This window comes from Corapipo altera, unplaced genomic scaffold (genome assembly GCF_003945725.1).
Source record: "Corapipo altera isolate COAL_440 unplaced genomic scaffold, ASM394572v1 58904, whole genome shotgun sequence".
Classification (NCBI taxonomy): domain Eukaryota; kingdom Metazoa; phylum Chordata; class Aves; order Passeriformes; family Pipridae; genus Corapipo; species Corapipo altera.
Window position 1 is genome coordinate 359 of NW_020885367.1, and position 17635 is coordinate 17993.

The 17635-nt window shown below is 55.1% G+C and overlaps 1 protein-coding gene across 2 annotated transcripts; it reads right to left on the reverse strand.

Moving 5' to 3' along the window:
- Nucleotides 1–1188: 1188 nt before the first annotated feature.
- On the reverse strand, nucleotides 1189–15382 carry PLEKHM1 (pleckstrin homology and RUN domain containing M1). 2 transcript variants are annotated; one of them, XM_027631578.1, is made up of 8 exons: nucleotides 15322–15382; nucleotides 14237–14653; nucleotides 10400–10488; nucleotides 8669–8916; nucleotides 6677–7303; nucleotides 5150–5486; nucleotides 2721–2961; nucleotides 1189–2243 (listed from the first exon to the last, which is right to left on the reverse strand). In XM_027631578.1, the coding sequence occupies exons 3-8, from the start codon at nucleotides 10439–10441 to the stop codon at nucleotides 1306–1308; spliced, it is 2433 nt and encodes an 810-aa protein (XP_027487379.1). In that variant the 5' UTR covers nucleotides 10442–10488; nucleotides 14237–14653; nucleotides 15322–15382; the 3' UTR covers nucleotides 1189–1305. The 2 variants fall into 2 exon arrangements, with proteins under 2 accessions (XP_027487379.1, XP_027487380.1); XM_027631579.1 differs by lacking the exons at nucleotides 14237–14653; nucleotides 15322–15382 and adding an exon at nucleotides 13548–13687.
- Between the last annotated feature and the right edge of the window lie 2253 nt (nucleotides 15383–17635).

Sequence of the window (17635 nt, forward strand, 5' to 3'; positions counted from 1 at the left end):
TGGTCCGACAGGTACCACTTCACTTTTTCTCCATAAAAAGAAGGCTGGACAATCCCTGAACCCACTTTTATCCATCAAGTGGTTCAATTGTTTGGGTTGTTTGTTTTTTGGGTTTTTTTTTAGGAAAAGTGAATTCTGGAAATATCCCAGTGGTTTAGGGAAGAACCTAAATCCCACCTGCTGCCCCATTACCTCCACCAGTGGCTTTGCCCTATTTTACCTTCACTCAGCCCTTTTCTTTCCTGCTGCCATCATAGGATCCCCAAACCTCATCTTCCAGGGATGAAGTTAGGATGGATTAACCCCAAATCCCCTTTATTATAGCAGTGGGGAATCCATCTTGGCTTTGACACCCCACCTGTCACACTCTGGGGTGTCTGGAGCTCATCCCTCAAAAACATTCATGGAGATCATGTGCTGCTTTCTGAATTTATAATGAAACCCAGCTCTTATTGCTCATTACCCTGAGATGGAAGGGAACACACCCCAGGTCGGGAGTGGGGTGAAAGCAGGGCAGGCAGATCCCTGAAGAAAACCTACACATAAAAACTGGAAATTTGTCTTTTTGGCTTGTTGCTTCCATCTGTTGGGAGGTAGAAGATGCAGGACAGAGCCTGGAGGGAAAGGCAGAGACCAAGCAGACCAGAAAAAAAAAATATATGAAAAAAAAGGAGAGGGTTTGAAAGAAAAAAACCCAACCTGCTGGAGGGTACAAGAAATATAATTGAGGCAGGAGAGAAATCTGAAATTTAATTAACTTAGCGAGGTAAAGAGCAAATTATACCTCCTGTGAAGGTCAGTGAGGGTGCCACCAGCATTGCCCCGTGTGCCAAGAGGCGTCAGGGGAAGGGTAAATGATTGTTTTGCAAAATCAGCTCGTCACACCCATTGCAATCCCTGCTCCTGTGCTGCCTTACTGGAAAAACTGCTCTTGATTGCACTTTCCCCACAGGCTGCGGCCTCAAAATGCCCAGGAAGAGAGTCCTGGGCCTGTGGTCCAGCTAAGGTTGCTTCAATCCCAGTTCCTGACTGTCTGTACCAAAAGCATCTTAAATGGGAGCCCAGCTCCCAGTTGGAGCTGGGCAGGGGTGGGATGGGGATTGTGCCCACAGGACATCAAAGGTGCCACTAACTGGGGATGTGAAGCTCCACTGAGAGGCTTTAGTGGTTTGGATGGGGAAACCAGAGAGGCTGTGGCTGCTCCATCCCTGGAAGTGTCCAAGGCCAGGTTGGACTGGGTTTGGAGCAACCAGGGCTGGTGGAATGTGACCCTGCCCATGGCAGGGGGTGGGATGAGATGGTCTTTCAGATCCTTTCCAATCCAAACCAAACTGTACCTGCACAGATGAAGCTCTGAGAGTCCAGGCCCTTCTCCATGGGGATGGCCACCAGGTACTGCAGCAAGAAGCCGTTTTCCTTCACGATGTTCTTCAGGACGACCTGGGAGTGCCCATCCAAGCTCCCACCCAGTGTCACCGCCTCCTCTGCGCTCTCCAGGTAGGCCATGAGGGCCCTTCGGACCAACAGCCTCCACGAGGCTGCTTCCTCTGCGTTCTCAGCCTGCAGCTTCAGCACAGCCTTGGAGGTGATCACCTTGAAGAACGCGGGTCCCCCCAGGCTCGTGTCCGGGAGGATGTCCTGGATGGTCTCTATGCCGTAACTGTTGCTCAAAATTTTGTCATTGTTCCTGATTTTAAAGCACTTCAGAGTTTCGAGGGACAGGGAAAAAATGAAAGGGACCCAGGTTTTGTCCAGGTCCATGTACAGAACAGCCTCTTTTATCGCATCCAGCTCCGGCTCGTGGGCTGGAGTCCAGTCCAAGCTGTTCCCAGGCACGTCGCTGTGCTGGAGAGCACTGGAGTCACCCTGGATGGGCTGGGCTTCACCTCCATCCTCGGAATACTCCAGAGTCTCCCACTCGTCCTCCTCCAGCTGCGGCCGGCACTTGTGCAGCGCCTCTCGGATCCTGTCCAGCCAGTCCTCGGCCTCATCCCGAGAAGGGGCTCGGAGGTAGAGCTTCTTCCCCAGGAAAACCAGCTCGAAGCGGCCGTCGGAGTGTGTCAGCGCCAGGGACTCGCAGCGCAGCAGGGAGTAGCTCTCCACACAGATCCGATCCTCGTGGTCCAGGAAGAGCCGGAGCTCCAGCGGCGACAGCTCGCAGAAGAACTCCTTCCAGATGCCCATGGCTCCCCTCCGCTCCAGGCTGCCCAGCTTCAGGAGCCCTCGGAAAGGGTTGGAAAGACCTGGGGGAAAAGATGTCTCGGTTTAACCGAAAAAGGGGAAGCCAGGAGAGAGAGAGAGAAAAGCCAAGGGGGGCTCAAAGCAAGCAACCCAGAGGATGGTAGCTTAGAGAGACTGTCCTGGAGGATGGTGGCATGGGGCAGGAGTTGACAGGACCTCGGTCTCCACCATTTGTCCACCTGCACTTGGGTTTCTGTCCACCTGCATTTGGGTTTTGATGTTGAGAATGAGTGGGATGGCATAAAGAAAAGGTGTCCTGAGGGTGGACAAACCCTCTCCCCCTAAAACACTTCCCACCAGAGCCAGTCGTGGGCTCAGCAATGCCTTGGGAAGCTGCTCCATTGTCTTCTGTGGCTCTTAGTGCTGCCATCAGCTCACACCAGCCAACAGCTGCTGCCCAAACAGCCCATCATGACCCAGGATAATCCCTGAGCACTGCCCAGGGCAGGCACTGGAGGGGAGCAGGAGGTGGCACGTACCCATCTGCCGGCGGTGCACCACACTGAAGCCCTTTTGCTCCCGTTCTGGGGACATTTTGGGTTTCCCACTCTCCGAGGAGGGCACCGAGAGCCTCTCCAAGTCAAGGGCACTGACGAGCCCCGGGGCCAGCCCCTCACTGTCCCCCTCGGGCCTGAATCCATTGGTGTCAGCTGTGCTCCCACTGCTCTCTCCTGGGGAAGGTCTGTAGAAATCATCTTCTGAGATCCAGCTCTTTCTTTTCTGTTAAAAAATTAAATATATTAATTATCAAACTTATCAAACACCCTGTGCTCCTCACACACACACATGTCCACAAAGATCCCTCCTCGGGGGCTGCTCCTGCACAGACCAAATTCCAGGCACTGATGTGTGGGATCCAGTGGGAGGTTCCTCTGCCCATGGCAGGGGAGTGGAACAAGATGAGCTTTAAAGTCCCTTCCAACCCAAACCATTCCATGATTTTCTGCTGGCCATTCCCAGGAGGATGGCTCCCCCTGCTCCTTCCAGTCAGGGACAGTGGGACTGTGTCAACAGCTGGGAAATACTGGGATTCTCTCTTGGTGGGATTATAAAGTGCAAAATCAATCAGTTCTCTCCCCCTAAAATCACTGTGGAGGGAGAGCACATTCCCTGCAGTGACCACAGGCATTTGGAGTGTCCTGATGGAGGGTGGGATTCCAGCCCTGCCATGGAACAGCATGAGCTTGCCTGGAGCAGCAGCACCAGCCATGTTCCAGGAGGAGCAACAATGGGGAGAGGTACAGAGAAGATGTCCAGGATGAAATAGAAGACCTGTGGCTCACAAACACCCAGCCTGAGCCATGCAAGGAAAAAACAAAGCAGGGAAGGCAGAAGAAACCTTTGTCTGCTATGTCAGGAGGGGATGAGACCCATGGGCAGAAGAAAACATGGCTGTAACTTCTCCAGGAGTTCTTCTGGCTACAAGAATCACAGAATCATTAAGGTTGGAAAAGCCCTCCAAGATCATCAAGTCCAACCTGTGACCAATTCCCCCTTGTCACCAAGCCCAGAGCACTGAGTGCCACGTCCAGTCATTCCTTGGACACCTCCAGGAATGGGGATTCCACCACCTCCCTGGGCAGCCCTTTCAGTGAAGAAATTCCTCCTGAAAGGCACAAGGTTCTGGGACAAGGTCCCTGAACAAACAGCAGTAGGAAAAAACCCAGCTCAGTGCCCTGGCACGAGGGAGCAGCATCCCTACACTCAGGGCTGCATCCCACCAGGAATGTCCTCTCAACTTCCCTTCCCAGCTTTCCAAGAGCCTTTTATCCTGAATAACAAGGTAAGGGACAGCACAAGAGCTGTCACCACCCTGTGGCAGGATCACGGGGGTGGTGATGGTGCAGCTCCTGCAGCTCCCGGCTTACTCCTGGGGCAGGAATGCAGGTTGCTCCGTGAGTCATGGGAGAGCAGGGGGAATTTCCTGTTGACACAGTATGTTATACATAGATTAGGTCAAACTGGCTCAGGGCCACGAGGAAGCAGCGGAAACGGGATAAGCGGGAGGGAACTGAAAGGAGCAGAGAGCAGGAATGGTCTGGGGGGTATGAGGTATATCTTAACCTCACCAGGGTGGAAAGGATGGGAACCAGGATGGAAACAATGGGAACCAGGACGGAAAAGTCAGTAACAAATCAGACAGAGGACGAGGCTGTTCAAAGAGTTTCCTAAAAGCAAAAGCGAGTGGATGTGGCTCAGCTCCGTGTGGCTGCAGGGGAAATCCGCCGCTGCCCAAGCCCGGCACCTGGGAATGCCATCCCACTCTGGGAACAGATGTGCTGCAGGAGGGTTTTTCTGCTGGGAAACTACTTTATTTCCTGTCCAGTCAACCCTTTTCCTCCTCTTACGTGGACCATAAAGGAAGAAAAGTCCCCATGAGAACCTCAGTTCCAGGATTGTTTTATCTCTTGCACACAGCCCACGGCCAGATTTGTGTGAGAGCTCATCCCTCTCCAGATATCCTTAACAAACTTCCTGCTGCAGCCACTCCTGGAGAGGGATGACTGACAGGCCAGGCAGGCATTCAAAGGCTTTGGTGCCTCTTTTACCAGAGAATACAGACTTTGATCCAATTTCTCCCAGAGCAGCTGCATGGATACCTACTCCATGGAGTCCAGGAAGATGCCTGTGGAGTGGGGAGCATCACTGGCAACCAAGTGGGAGCAGCACAGAAGATGGGAGTTTGGAGAAATCCATTTCTGAAAGTGTTTAATCCCAGGTTAGGTGGGCTTGGAGCAACCTGGTCAAGTGGAAAGTGTCCCTTCCAACCCAAACCATTCTGGGATTACCTAATTCTATGAAACCGCTGCCTACTCAAAAAACCATAATGAGTTTTGTTTTTCCTTTTCCATTAGGTCAGAGAGCAAAACACCAGGGAGATGGGAAGGGAAGGAGCTGTAAGACCTACCGGACAGCCCAGCAGGGGAGAGAGCAGGTACTCAGCCGTGGGACTCCGGACTGCCAGGCTGCCCTCGCCGCTGCCACGCTCCCCTCTGCTTGGACCATCCCTCCGTGGGGCTGGAATGCTGGCTGTGCCACCAGCATCTCCCTCCTCATGGCTGGTGGGTGCTGTGTCACCTGTTGGAGCGGAGCTCTTGGTGCTGGGGGGTGGTTCCTGGTGTGCTCTGGGGGTTGGTGCCGGGGGTCCCGCGGGTGGCCGGGGGGAACAGCCCAGCACGCTGGGGACCAGCCGTCCCTCCGGAGCCTCCGGGCTCGGCCTGGCTTTGCTGAACTCGGACAACACCCTTGAAAGGGAAAAATTATTGGTTTGAATGCAGCTGCAATGGCCAAAACCTGTAAAACCCCCCCAGTTATTGTAAATTATAACTGTGTAAAAAGGGCTCGGCAGCACTGCCATCCTCCATGGGCTGGCAGCACGGTGTGGCTGGAAAATCCCAATGATGCCAACAGAAAAATGTGGGATTTGTGCCCCACAGAGCAGCCTCAGCCCCATGGCACGGCAGCAGGACCCTGCCTGCAATGGGAGCATTCCCCAGTTACACACATTAAAGGGGTTTGATTCCATGGATGCAGGGAGTGCTGGGTGCTCCCACAGCCCCAGCCCCATGTACAGCTCCTGGACACGAATCCAGCCTTGGACCATGTGCCAAATTTCAACTGTTTTCGTTAATGAGCAATTAATAGTGGAGCCTGGCCAGAGGAGTGGCTGTTCCCATGGCCCCGCTTCACTGCCAGCCCCAGAATCAAACCAGCCCAAGATTAAAACTTGAAACAGCATCTCCATCACGAGTTTAATCCAATCAAGGCAGGTTCTTCCAGGACCTTTGGAAGATGCAAAATCCTGAAAGTAGGGAATGATGCTGTTATAGATGGGGGAGCACAGCCTGCAGCTCTAAACCCTCCTGAAGACCTTCACTGGCAAGAGGCATCATCCTGAGGCTGGGCTCCCTCAGAGTCACATTTTAAAGGTGGTACGGAAAATATTTACTGACTACTCAGAGCTTATATAACCCTGGAAATCTTTGTGCTGGATGCTCGGCAGGAATAAATCACAAGGATGACAAACCAACAACCTCCCTCCTCTGAGTGATCTGCAGAAGCTGCAAATTATAACCCTCCCTGTGACCAAACTCATTTCTTTCCCCTCATGGAAAGCCCTGGAGCAACCCCCAGCATGCACCAGGGAGATGTGACATTCCTGAAACCAGGGAGCAGCATTTTTCTGACGTTTCTGCCCTGCTAAAGAGGACACACACAGACTTCAGTGGCCACGAGCTCATTTGCAGTGGCAGCAGGGGCTCAGTGAGCTGTGCCGAGTGGTTCGTAAATACAATGAAGGCCCTTTCCAGGAGGGAAAAAACCAGCTTGTGAAAGAAAAACAGGGAGAAAGGCTTCCTTCTTGTAGAGAGAAAATATTGAGAGCCCAGAGAGGGTTAAAAATCCCTTTGGAGAGGAGAGCTGGGGCAGGACTCACTCTTGCAGTGACCTGTCCAGGTCCTCAGCGGTGGCCGTGCCCAGGTCGGAGTCGCAGGACAGCGGCTCCTCGCTGCGCTCGGGGCTGCGGGCGCAGGGAGCCGGCGGGAGGCTGTCAGAGCCCAGGCTGGAGGAGAGCTGGGATGAGCTCGTGGTGTTCAGGCTCAGCGAGGATGAGGTGAGCTTGATCTTGCTGCTGGCTTTGCTGATGGGCAGCACCGAGGGCTGGATCTCGATCTCGTCCGACCCCGACGACTGCGAGATGGAACCCAGCGACGCTTTCCTGCGGGGCTCGGATGTGAGGGGCTCCAGCAGCTCCGAAACGGGACACAGACCTGACAGGGACAGGGGGGTGACGGTCCACTCATTCAGAACTGCTGATTTATAGGACAGCTCGAAGGTTAGGGACGATAAACCCTGCAAGTAGCAGAGGAGAAACTCGCACTCCTCGGCATCCAGGAGCAGAGCGGGCGCTTGGTAGTACTCGGACAGCCGGGAGCGATCCCGCAGGAGCAGCTTCAAGTAACACTCCATGAGCCCATCATTCAGTGCCAGCCTCAGCCAGGCACGGCAGCGACCCACGTCTGTGTTGATAAACATGAGCTGTTCCAGTTCCGAGACAATATTCCTGGGAAAAAGGAGGACAAAGGACAGAACAGGACGTGAGCGGCTCCGTTTAGGTCCATCATGGGGCAGAGGAGAAGCAAAGCCTCCATCAGGAACTGCCCAACCTGCTCTGCTATGGGGAGTTTAGAAGCTGGGATAAAACAGGCTGTGGAAAATCTCTTTCCTTCATGGAAAATGTGGTTTGCCATGGAGGAAAATAGCTCCTGAATGCCCCAAAGCTAAATATGTTGGTAAGGACCGAAGGCAGCCCTTGGGTGCTTCAGCTTCTTCTCTTCTCTCTGGCTGGAGGCATTTCCCACCCATTGCTTGCCCTGGACCAAGGATGCAGAGGGGGCAATTCCTGCTGTCCCTGCATATTAGTGGGGTTTGCGCTGGCTGGATCCTCCTTGGTGACAACCACGTGTCTAAATCCTCACTTCAAATTTAAAAGCAGCCAAAACACAGTGAAAACTGCTGTGGCAGCCCCAAAAAAACAACCTGGCTTGGGTCGAGCTCCTCAAGCAATCTCAGCCTCTGGAATTCAACTGTTCTTCCCTAAGATCCAACAGCGACACCACGGTCCCTGGATCCTGCCTGCTCCCAGCTCACACCGGCACCACAGATGCCTCAAAAACCAGGGCAAAAGTTTTGTAAGACTTCTTTTCTAATCTGTCTCTCAAGACAGAAGAAAAAAACCTTCAAAGGGCACAAAAATATCCCCTGTAGAATGTGAAAGAATTATTTTCATCCGCTCTTTCATAATTCAGGAGTCGGTTGATGGAGCTGGATGAGGCTTTCAGAACAATTTGTGTGTGGGCTGTTATTTACTGTGGGAGAACTTAGCTTAGGGAGTGGCTCAGAAAAACCCCAGTAAATAGTAGTCACCCAGAGAGACCTCCTCGAAGGCTGTTGGGATGTGGGGAAACGGGGCCAACCAGCCCCAGTAGATCCAGGTCAGGAGAGAGACCAGATCCCTGCATGTGCATCCCATAAACAGCTGCTGCCAGACACCACTGCAGTCACTGGGGTTCCACGGGGGACCTGGAACCACCACATACAGCCTGGCACCCAAAAATAAATAGAAAGGGGTGTGTCTTCACAATTCATCCCTCAGCTGTTTGGGGACATCAGCTCATCCCCAGCACACGCTCAGAGGGGCCATAGGGGGCCCAGCCCCTCTCAGCACCACAGGGGCTTTGCTCTCCTACCTCCAACCCCCCAAACCCCTGTGAGAGCCTCTTCCCCAAACTGAACGGACTGAGCATGCAGGATGGGGTAGAGATGCACTGAGCCATCCTGCTGTCCACCATTCCCTGAATTTTACTGCACCAAAGACAAGGGATAAACGCGAGCGCGCAAATCCCTCTCAGCAGCAACAGGCACTCACCGATGGGTGATGCTCTTCAGCAGGCCCCAAAAGACTGGCTGGGGAAGGGGTCCCCGACCCCCTGATTTCTTCCCTTTCCCCCCAGCCTGTGCCTTGATGTGCTTAGCCTTCAGCCCATGCACAAAAACAGCTTCCAGGGCGCTGCAGAGTGTGTTGGCATTGCCGTCATCGCTGGTGACGACGGCGTCCGAGCTCACGTACTGCTTCTGCAGAGCCTTGATGGCATTCACCAGCTGCTTCTTGATCAGCTGAAAGGCAGGAGGTGCATGTTTGGATCATAAAAAGAAAATGATTAGGAAGGTTTTCATGTAAAAGGGCTCAAACCCAGCAAGGCTCATTCACAGCAAAGCACCACGTGATTCCTGCCTCCTCCTTTGCAGTGGCTGAACTGGGAGCATTGCAGCTGAACTGGTTGAGCTGGGGTCTCACACTGTTGGCATTACAGTTCGTGTAGCTTATTTTGTTAAAAAAATAATAATTAATGCAATTTTGTGGTGTTTCAGAGCTGGGGTTGCTTTTGGAGCACGTGGTGCTTCCTCTGCAGGCAGCAAATGGCTTAAGGGGGTAGGGAAGGCACTTTCTCGGGGGAAACACGAGGATTAAGTAAGTGTGGGTGAGAAAGGAGAAGCTCAGAGGAGGGAACAGAGCCCCTGAGCTCGTGCAGGTCAGCCCAAGCAGCATGTGACATGTGACACGCTGACGGGTCCCACAGCAGAAATCAAAGCCATCGACCTCGCTGGCCGTGCTGGTTAAACCTCAGGCACTGCTGGGATGGGCCCCAAAAACAGAGGGGTTTGGAAGGACACAGGGGTTCAGCTCCTGCCTTTGAAGAGACTCAGCAGGTTCTGAAGCTGGAACTTGGGATTTTTACCTTCCAGCAGCTTTGCTTCCCTCTCCCACCAGTCAAAAGCAGGAAGTTCAGTGAATTTTATGCTGGTGGAGAGGATTTTTTTCCTCATGCAGCTGAGCCTGGGTGTCTCAACCAACCTTATTTCAAATCCAGGTTGTGTTTACAAGCAGGCACTTGGAAAACACCACAAATTCCTCTGGGGCCCCGCCACGTTTCAGCATCAGGCAGCATTCCAGGCAAACGCTGAACATTCCCTGACCAGGGCTTGGGCAGACTTTGACTCGAGCCTGGGCTGGCTGCACAAACCCATATTAAATTTCCAGCCTGGGATATTTTTTTCAGCATCTAAATAAGATTTCCAGCAGCTGGAGCTCAAGGACAACAGTGGGGGGAGTGTGTCCCTTATTGGGGTGCTGTTTTCCAGCTGCTCCCCAGGTCTGCTGGCCCAAGGAAGGAGCACCACGGGCTGAGAGGATTAAAGAGTGCAAATGATTTTATCAGCCACACATGGAGTCATCCTGCTGTGGGATGAACTAAACACTCAGGTTTAACTGCTGCTGTTGATATTGTTAAAGGTGTTTAAACTCCCAAAGTTGAGTGAAGAGACCCCAAACTGGGGGGGGTGACAACACCCCTTCACCCAGGTATCGGGGCTGAGCACCTTCCCTGCCCCACCCATGTGGGGTCTTGTAAAGCCCTGGTGTGACTTAACCCACACACACCTTATTTCCTTTAATCCCCCTGCCCAGACAAACCATCCCAATCCCAATATAAACCATCCCAATCCCAGCTGGCAGCACCCACGTCCCCAGCAGTGACTGGAGTTGCACTGGGCAGTACCTGGAGCTATGCGGGGAGCACTGGGGGGGGGTCTGGCTCACCTGTATGGCTTCCTTGGGATCATCGAGGTGGCTGGAATGCATCTCCGCTGCTGCTGCTCCCGGTGCCGGGCGCTGCCTTCACATGTCACCTGGGGAGAGGAGGAGATGTCTGAGCACCCAGTGGGGTTACACCCGACTCACCTGCCAGCTGAAGGGCTTCTGGTGCCATGCAAAAGGGGTGGATCGTGCACTGAGGAATTCTGCAGGTGCTCATGGCCAGGATGCTGCTGGATCCGAGCTGGGAGTGAGCTACGACCTCATGAAAAGGTGCCACACTTTCCAGGGACCAGGAGAGTTTTGGGCAAAACAGAGCATGGCCAAGAGCCTGGGAGGGAGTAATTAACCCCTGTGAGGTTCCAGCAGGCAGCCCCCAGGCTGGGTGAGCTGCCAGGCAGGTCCAGCCAGCAGCACCACACACAGGGCCAGGGACGGCTGCCCCTCTCCCTGTGTCACCTGCAATGCCTGAGCCTGAAGGATGGCACCCAAAAACCATGGGAGTGGCATGAGGTGGCCTGGACAAGGGGGTGTCACCCCCTAGCAGGCTGTGGGAAGATATGAGGAGGAGGAGGAGCAGCAATGCTGCTGCCCAACTCAGCTGGGACAGACTCTCTGGGCACAGAGCTGTCTGGGAAGATGGGAAGGAATCATGGAATATCAGAATGGTTTGGGTTGGAAGGGACCTTAAGGACCATCCAGTTTCACCCTCTGCAATGGGCAGGGACACCTTCCACCAGCCCAGGTTGCTCCAAGCCCCATCCAACCTGGTCTTTGACACTTGGCAGCCACAGTTTCTCTGGGCACCCTGTGCCAGGGCCTCACCACCCTCGTGGATAAGAATTTCTTCCCAATATCCAATCTGAATCTCCTGTTTTAGTTTAAACCCATTCCCCCTTTTCTTGTCACTTGTCTGCCTGTGTAAAGTCGCTCTGTACCTTTTTTATAAGCCCCTTTAAGCACTGGAAGGCTGCAGGTTCTCCATGAGGCTGATAAATCCCAGGACTTTCCCACTCCAGGGGGTGCAGATGCCAGGGCTGCTCTGAGGCTTTGGTGGGAGACAGAGAAAAATCAGTGCCCTCCCACTATGGGAAACCCTGGAAAACCAGATGTGAGCAGGCAGTGGCAGCCTGGCTGGGTCATCTGCCACTGCAGGGGGTTTGCAGACAAGGGACCTTTGACTTCTGACTCTTGGCTTCCTGCCCTGTTCCTCTCTGGGAGCCATTTGGCAAAATTGAGGTGTCCCTGGAGCCCCTGAGGGCAGAACACGTGGCTGTCAGAGAGATGCCCATGGCACAGCTGGATCCCTAACCAAAAACCATGGATCCCAGCATGGAAAAGGGTCCAAGAGCTGCTCCAGCACCTGCTACGGCCCGAAGTTTCCTAAGGATGTGAGAGGTTGGAGGAGGAATTTATTCACAGAATCCCAGAATCCTTTGGGTTGGAAGGGACCTCAAAGTTCACCCAATCCCACCTTCAACTAGTCCAGGTTGCTCCAAGCCCTGTCCAACCTGGCCTTGGACACTTCCAGGGATGTGGCAGCCACAGCTTCTCTGGGCAACCTGTGCCAGTGTCTGACCTCCCTCCCAGGGAAGAATTTCTTGCCAATATCCCATCTAACCCTGCCCTTTGGCAGTGGGAAGCAATTCCCTCTTGTCCTATTAAGCCATTCCCTTAAGTTGGAATCACTTGACATCCAAGAGAAGGAGAGCCCAGCACTGGCCACAGGGCTGGATATACCCCTGGCAGACAATGGCCTTGGAATGGGCATCGATGTTTTTAGGTTTTATTTCCAAGCCAACACAAAAATCCCAGAGCTTTTCCTGAGCAGAGCTGATGGTATCAACCTGCCCCTCTGCTGCCAAGCCTGGGCAGAACTGTGCTTTACTGAGCAGCTCCTACATGGCCATGGCCAGTCCCAAGGGCAGTGGTGGTCCAAATCCAGAGCAGTTTAAACCCAGAGCAGCCCAAATCCAGAGCAGTTTAAATCAGGAGCAGCCCAGACCAAGAGCAGCCCCTGCAGGTACCCCACCAGCCACTCCTGCTGGGAGCAGCAGGACAAGAGCTCTTTGGGGCCAAACCCCGGATTGATCCTCAGTGTTTCCAGAGTTCACAGGCAATTTCAGAGAAAAGGAAACTGTTTTCGCCACGACTTGTCATAAGATTTCCTCCCTTTGGGTTGCAACACAGAAATGGGAGAGTGCAGGGATTACAGGGAAGTTGACCTCTGGCTCAAGAGGCTGCTGGGGGGCTTGGGGAGCGAGGCAACCCCCAAGTGGCAGCAGTGGTTGATGAGGACAGCAGGGAGCCATCCCCATCTCTGCCCTCCATCCAGGAGGCTCTGGCTCCTTGGGGCTGGACAACCTCTGTACCCTTTCCCACCACATCCTGTGAACAAGAGACACATCCCACCTGAGACACTGAGAGTGGGAGAAGACCCGAGGGTGGGCATAGGGTGGCATTTCTCATGCCCAGACAGGCAGCACAGGTGTTTCAGCTCCAGGACTGCAGCCACCACCCGTGCTCTTGGCGTTGGCCACCCTGACACCCTGAGCCGGTCACAGGGAAAGGGGTGACAGCGGTGGTTTTGCAAAGACCTCGTCTTAAGTTTTACAAAGACCTTGCCTAACTTTTACAAAGCGAGTGTTATTCCCCCAAAAGACATGTTCCTTTGCCAGCATCACCTCCTCCAGCAACTGCAGGAGGTAAGACACTGAGGGCACCCGCCGCCTTCACCACAGGACTCTCCACTCCCACCACGACCAGTCCGACCAGTTTGCTCCAGCACCACGAATCCACGCGGCACCACTTATGTTGGGACAACATTTTCCTGAATAATGAGTGCAAGGAACCAGCTCCAAGGTGGATTTCACCCAAGACTTGTGCTGGGAGGAAATTGGAGAACACAGGGAAATCGGATCGGCAGCCCTGGCACTGGCTCTAGAAGGGACCAGGGGGCTCTGGAGCAGATCCTGGAAAGCCATGGCTGTTCCCTGTGATCTTGAAGGCATAAGAGATGGGATGGATGTGCAAACACAGACAAGCCCATCTACAGCAGAGAAAACCCACGAGGTTTCCCAGCAGTCGCCACCCCCGCAGCTCGAGTGAAAATCAAACAAGTGAGGAACAGCCCCAGAGAAGGAGTTTGACCTACCGAGGAGGAGAGACACTGGCGCAAGGGCAGAGCTGCTGCTTTCCCAAACTGCTGCAAAACAGCCAGATTCTTTGGGATTCTTGCTGGAATCAAGCCTTGTGCCAGCAGAGGCAGAGCCCCCCGTCCCAGAGCTCGGCTCCTCAGTCTCCCAAGAAGTGAGTTATAAATAAACAGCAGGTCACTGCCTGTGCTCAGCGGGTGGAAAACAACAGCCCACGACGGCGGCGTGAGCTGGTGACTCAAGGCCTGGACACGGGGCCAGTCATTTTCCAAGCACGAGGGCCGTGCCAGTCACCTTCTGCCCCAGGACATGGGGGCTCTGACGGGATGGTGGGTCCAAGGGCCAGTGTGGGGACAACCCTGTCCTCCCACCCAGCTCCTGCATTCCACCCTGGCCATGCTAAAAACACAAGCTGAGCCCAGGCAGAGGCAGCCTGGCAGCAGGGGAGACAGCTGGTATGGCTGGTGGGGTGGCTGGGTGGAGGATAAAACCCCTTGGAAACAGGTTGGCAAGGGTTAGGGCTGGGCAGATCACCCTCATGGTCTGACTTTGGTTCCTTCCCTGAACCCAGCCTGGCCTGAGGCAGCACTGCTGTGATTCCCAGGGCAGGAACACAGGCCTGGCATGAGGAACAGGTCCATCACACCACCCTCATCCCCACGGAACCATCTCCTCGCAGCTCACAAACCTGCTGGTGGCCAGGGAAGCGTCGTCGCTGATGAACCCTCCGAGTTCTGCCCCGTGGGAGCCCAGGAGCAGCTGGGGCAGGAGGAGCAGCCACTGAGCTCCCAGCCTGGATGGTGAGACTGTGTTTCCCAACACTCCAAACCGGGAATTCCCTTCAATCTGTTGCCTACTCCTGCACCAGGGTACAATTTGCCAGAGCCGCAGGGAGAGCTGGAGTTGATTTTCTGAGGGAGCCGCCGCGCAGGGGCGAAGCGGGTTCTGAAACCTCCAGTGTGTCGAGGCAAGGTGTTCCCAGATTTAATACTCCCAGTTTTCGTGTCCCTTCGGATTCCCAGCGCTGGAGTTTCCCAGCTGGTTTTCCCGGTGCCATCCGGCGCAGCGGGGGGTTCGCATCCGTGGGGATGGGAGACAGGGGTCACTGGAAGGGAAGGCAACAAGGAGACGACTTTTTAAACTCTGTATTTCCACAAGAATTACCCAGAGCTGGTCACTTTCAGTGAAAAATCCGTGGTTTATTGAGGATGGAATGCCTGATAAACCAGGGAAAGCTGCAGGGATCCCACAGGCAGTGGGATCTCGGGCTGGTGGAGGAACAGGCCGAGAGGTTTGGGGTGTCAGTGCTGGCAGGAGGGGATTGAGGACCAGGCACCAACCCGCTGTGGGACCCCACAGAAGGGTGCACCTGACCTGCTGCCACCCCACCCTAACCCTGACCTGTGTGGGGCCTGGCACGGGTGGGCTGGGGGTCTGGGGGGCGTTGGGTGGGGGGAGATCGGGCCCTGCCCAGGGAGATGCAGGCAGGGCTGGTGTGGGGAAGGGTCAGTGGCCGTGGGGAGCTGGAGGAGGGCAGTGTTTGCTTGCACCACTCTGCACCCCCTCACCCTGCGCCCCATCAGACACCTCATCACCCTGTACCCCATGGCCCCCATCACCTGCACCCCTCGTCAGACCCCTCATTACCCTGCACCCCCTGTCAGACACCGATCACCTGCACTCCCTGTCAACCCACAATCACCCTGTACCCCCTGTCAGACCCCCATCACCCTGTCCCCCTTGCCCCCCCCCTCCCCCCCCCCCCCCCCTCACCGGCTCCGCGCCTCCGCCCGGGGAACCCGGAAATGCCGGGAGCGCGCACGTCCCGCCCCTCGTGACGTCACCGCGCAGCCGGGCCACGCCCCTCCCGCCTTCCCGCGGGCACCGCGCGGGGGCGCGCGCGGGCACCGGGACGGGTCCGCAGGGACACGATGGAATGTCCTGAGCGGGGAGGGAGCGCAGGGAGCGTCCGCTCCGACCCCTGCCCCTGCACACACCCCCCAGCAATCCCACCCTGTCCCTCAGAGCGTTGTCCAAACCCTCCTGGAGCTCTGGCAGCCTTGGTGCCGTGCCCACTGCCCTGGGGAGCCTGATCAGTGCCCAACCACCCTCTGGGGGAAGAACCTTTTCCTGAGATCCAACCTGACCCTGCCCTGGCACAGCTCCGGCAGTTCCCTGGGTCGTGTCACTGACCACAGAGAGCAGAGATCGGAGCTGCCCCTGCACTGCCCCTCGGGAGGAATTTGAAAACACCGGTGAGGTCTGACCTCAGTCCCCTCTTCTCCTGCTGAACAAACCAAGTGACCTCAGCCTCCTCATACGGCTTCATCGTCCTCATGGCCTCCTTTGAATGCTAATATTGTGTCTTCTTTTATATTGTGTCCCAATATTGCAGGTGAGGCTGCCCCAGGTCAGAGCAGAGTGGGACAGTCCCTTCCCTCTGGGCCCGATGCCCCCCGGGACGGGGTTGGCCCTCCTGGCTGCCAGGGCACTGCTGAGTCATGGCCAACTGGCCACCCACCAGGACCCCCAGGGCCCTTTCCCGCAGCTGCTCTCCAGCCTCTCATTCCCCAGTCTGTACACACACGGAAACAACCTCCCCCTGCGCCAGACACTTCCCCTTTCCCTCCCCCCCCCTCCGCCCCCCGCCGTCTCACAGGACACTGTGGCTGCAGAAAATGGGATTTATTGGGAGAGCATTCCCAACAGGGATAGACAAAACCAGCTGGACAAAAGGGGCTGCGGGGAGGGGACTCTGCCACACGTGCTGACCCCCTGGACATTGCAACCCTGGCAAGGCTGCGCGCTCCGGAGCCTGCGCGGCGGCAGCGGCTGCTCAGGACACCTGGGGCTGCCTGGATCACCTCTTCCTATTCCCTAAGGAGGAGCTTTGAGGGCCCAGGGCATCCCACCCCCCTGTTCCCAGGTCCCCAGAGAGATCTATGGGGGTCCTAAGCCATCCCACCTCCCTCTTCCCACCCCCCTGTTCCCAGGTCCCCAGGGAGAAGCTTGGAGGGTCCCAGGGATCCCACCCCCATTCCCAGGTCCCAGGGAAGCTCCTCAGGGTGTCCTGAGCACGGCAGCTGCCTGCAGCATTCTCTCTGCAGAGAGGGGTCACGGAGTCAGCGGCCCAGATTTTGGGGTGCTGGAGGCAGAGCAGCATCCGGGCAGGAGCATCTTGGATGCGGGCAAAGGCATTTCCTCAAGCTTCTTCCACCTGGAATAACAGAGGAAATCACATCCAAGGAAGTAACAGTGAAGGAAATAACATTCAAGGAAAGGGTCAAGGAAACATCAGTAAGGAAATAGCCAAGGAAACAGACTCCAAGGAAATAGGATCCAAGGAAATAAGACTAAGAAAATGACAAGGAAATAACAGTTAGGGAACTAGGTTCCAAGGATATAGCCACCAAGGGAATAGCATCCAAGGAAACCTCAACAGTTCCTATATCAGAACAAGACCTGAAGAAGCAGCACAGGTATTGCTTGTCTTAAAAACATCCGCCAGGCCCTCGATTCCCAGGAAAACAACTCCCTGGATGAGCTGTGCAATGCAGAGTACTGGGGTGTGGAGGAAGAGATTTTCCTACACACTTCAACTTGCTGGGAATACTCTGGGTTTGACTTTGAAGTGATGGGAAACAGGCAAGTGCTGGAAAGCACCGTGGAGGGGAATGATTGGGAGAGGTGAGGGTGTGTGCAGAGGGGCAGCACTGGAATGTGCTCCCTGCTCTTACCTGCTCTACATCCTTTGCCTTGTTGTACTCATCTTTCCTCCCTCTCTGCCACAGTATTTTAAAGAACCTGATAAAAAAAAGGGAAAATGAAGATCAAAAGTGAAGACAGCTGTTGATGGTGGTTGAGGGCAGAAAGGTTGCGTGTGCCCTGCCCTGTCAGGGAAGCAGCCACTGGAGGAGTTGGGAAGTGACATTTCCAGCAGGGCAAACCATTGGAGTTTGCAAGGGAGACGGGGAAAAAAAGGTTTTTGGGCATCATCTCCACAGAATTCCCTGCTCCCAGTCCATGAACAGGGAGGTTTGGCCAGGGAGGGCAGCAGCAGTGCCAGCAGCTCTCCCTGCTTCTGGCA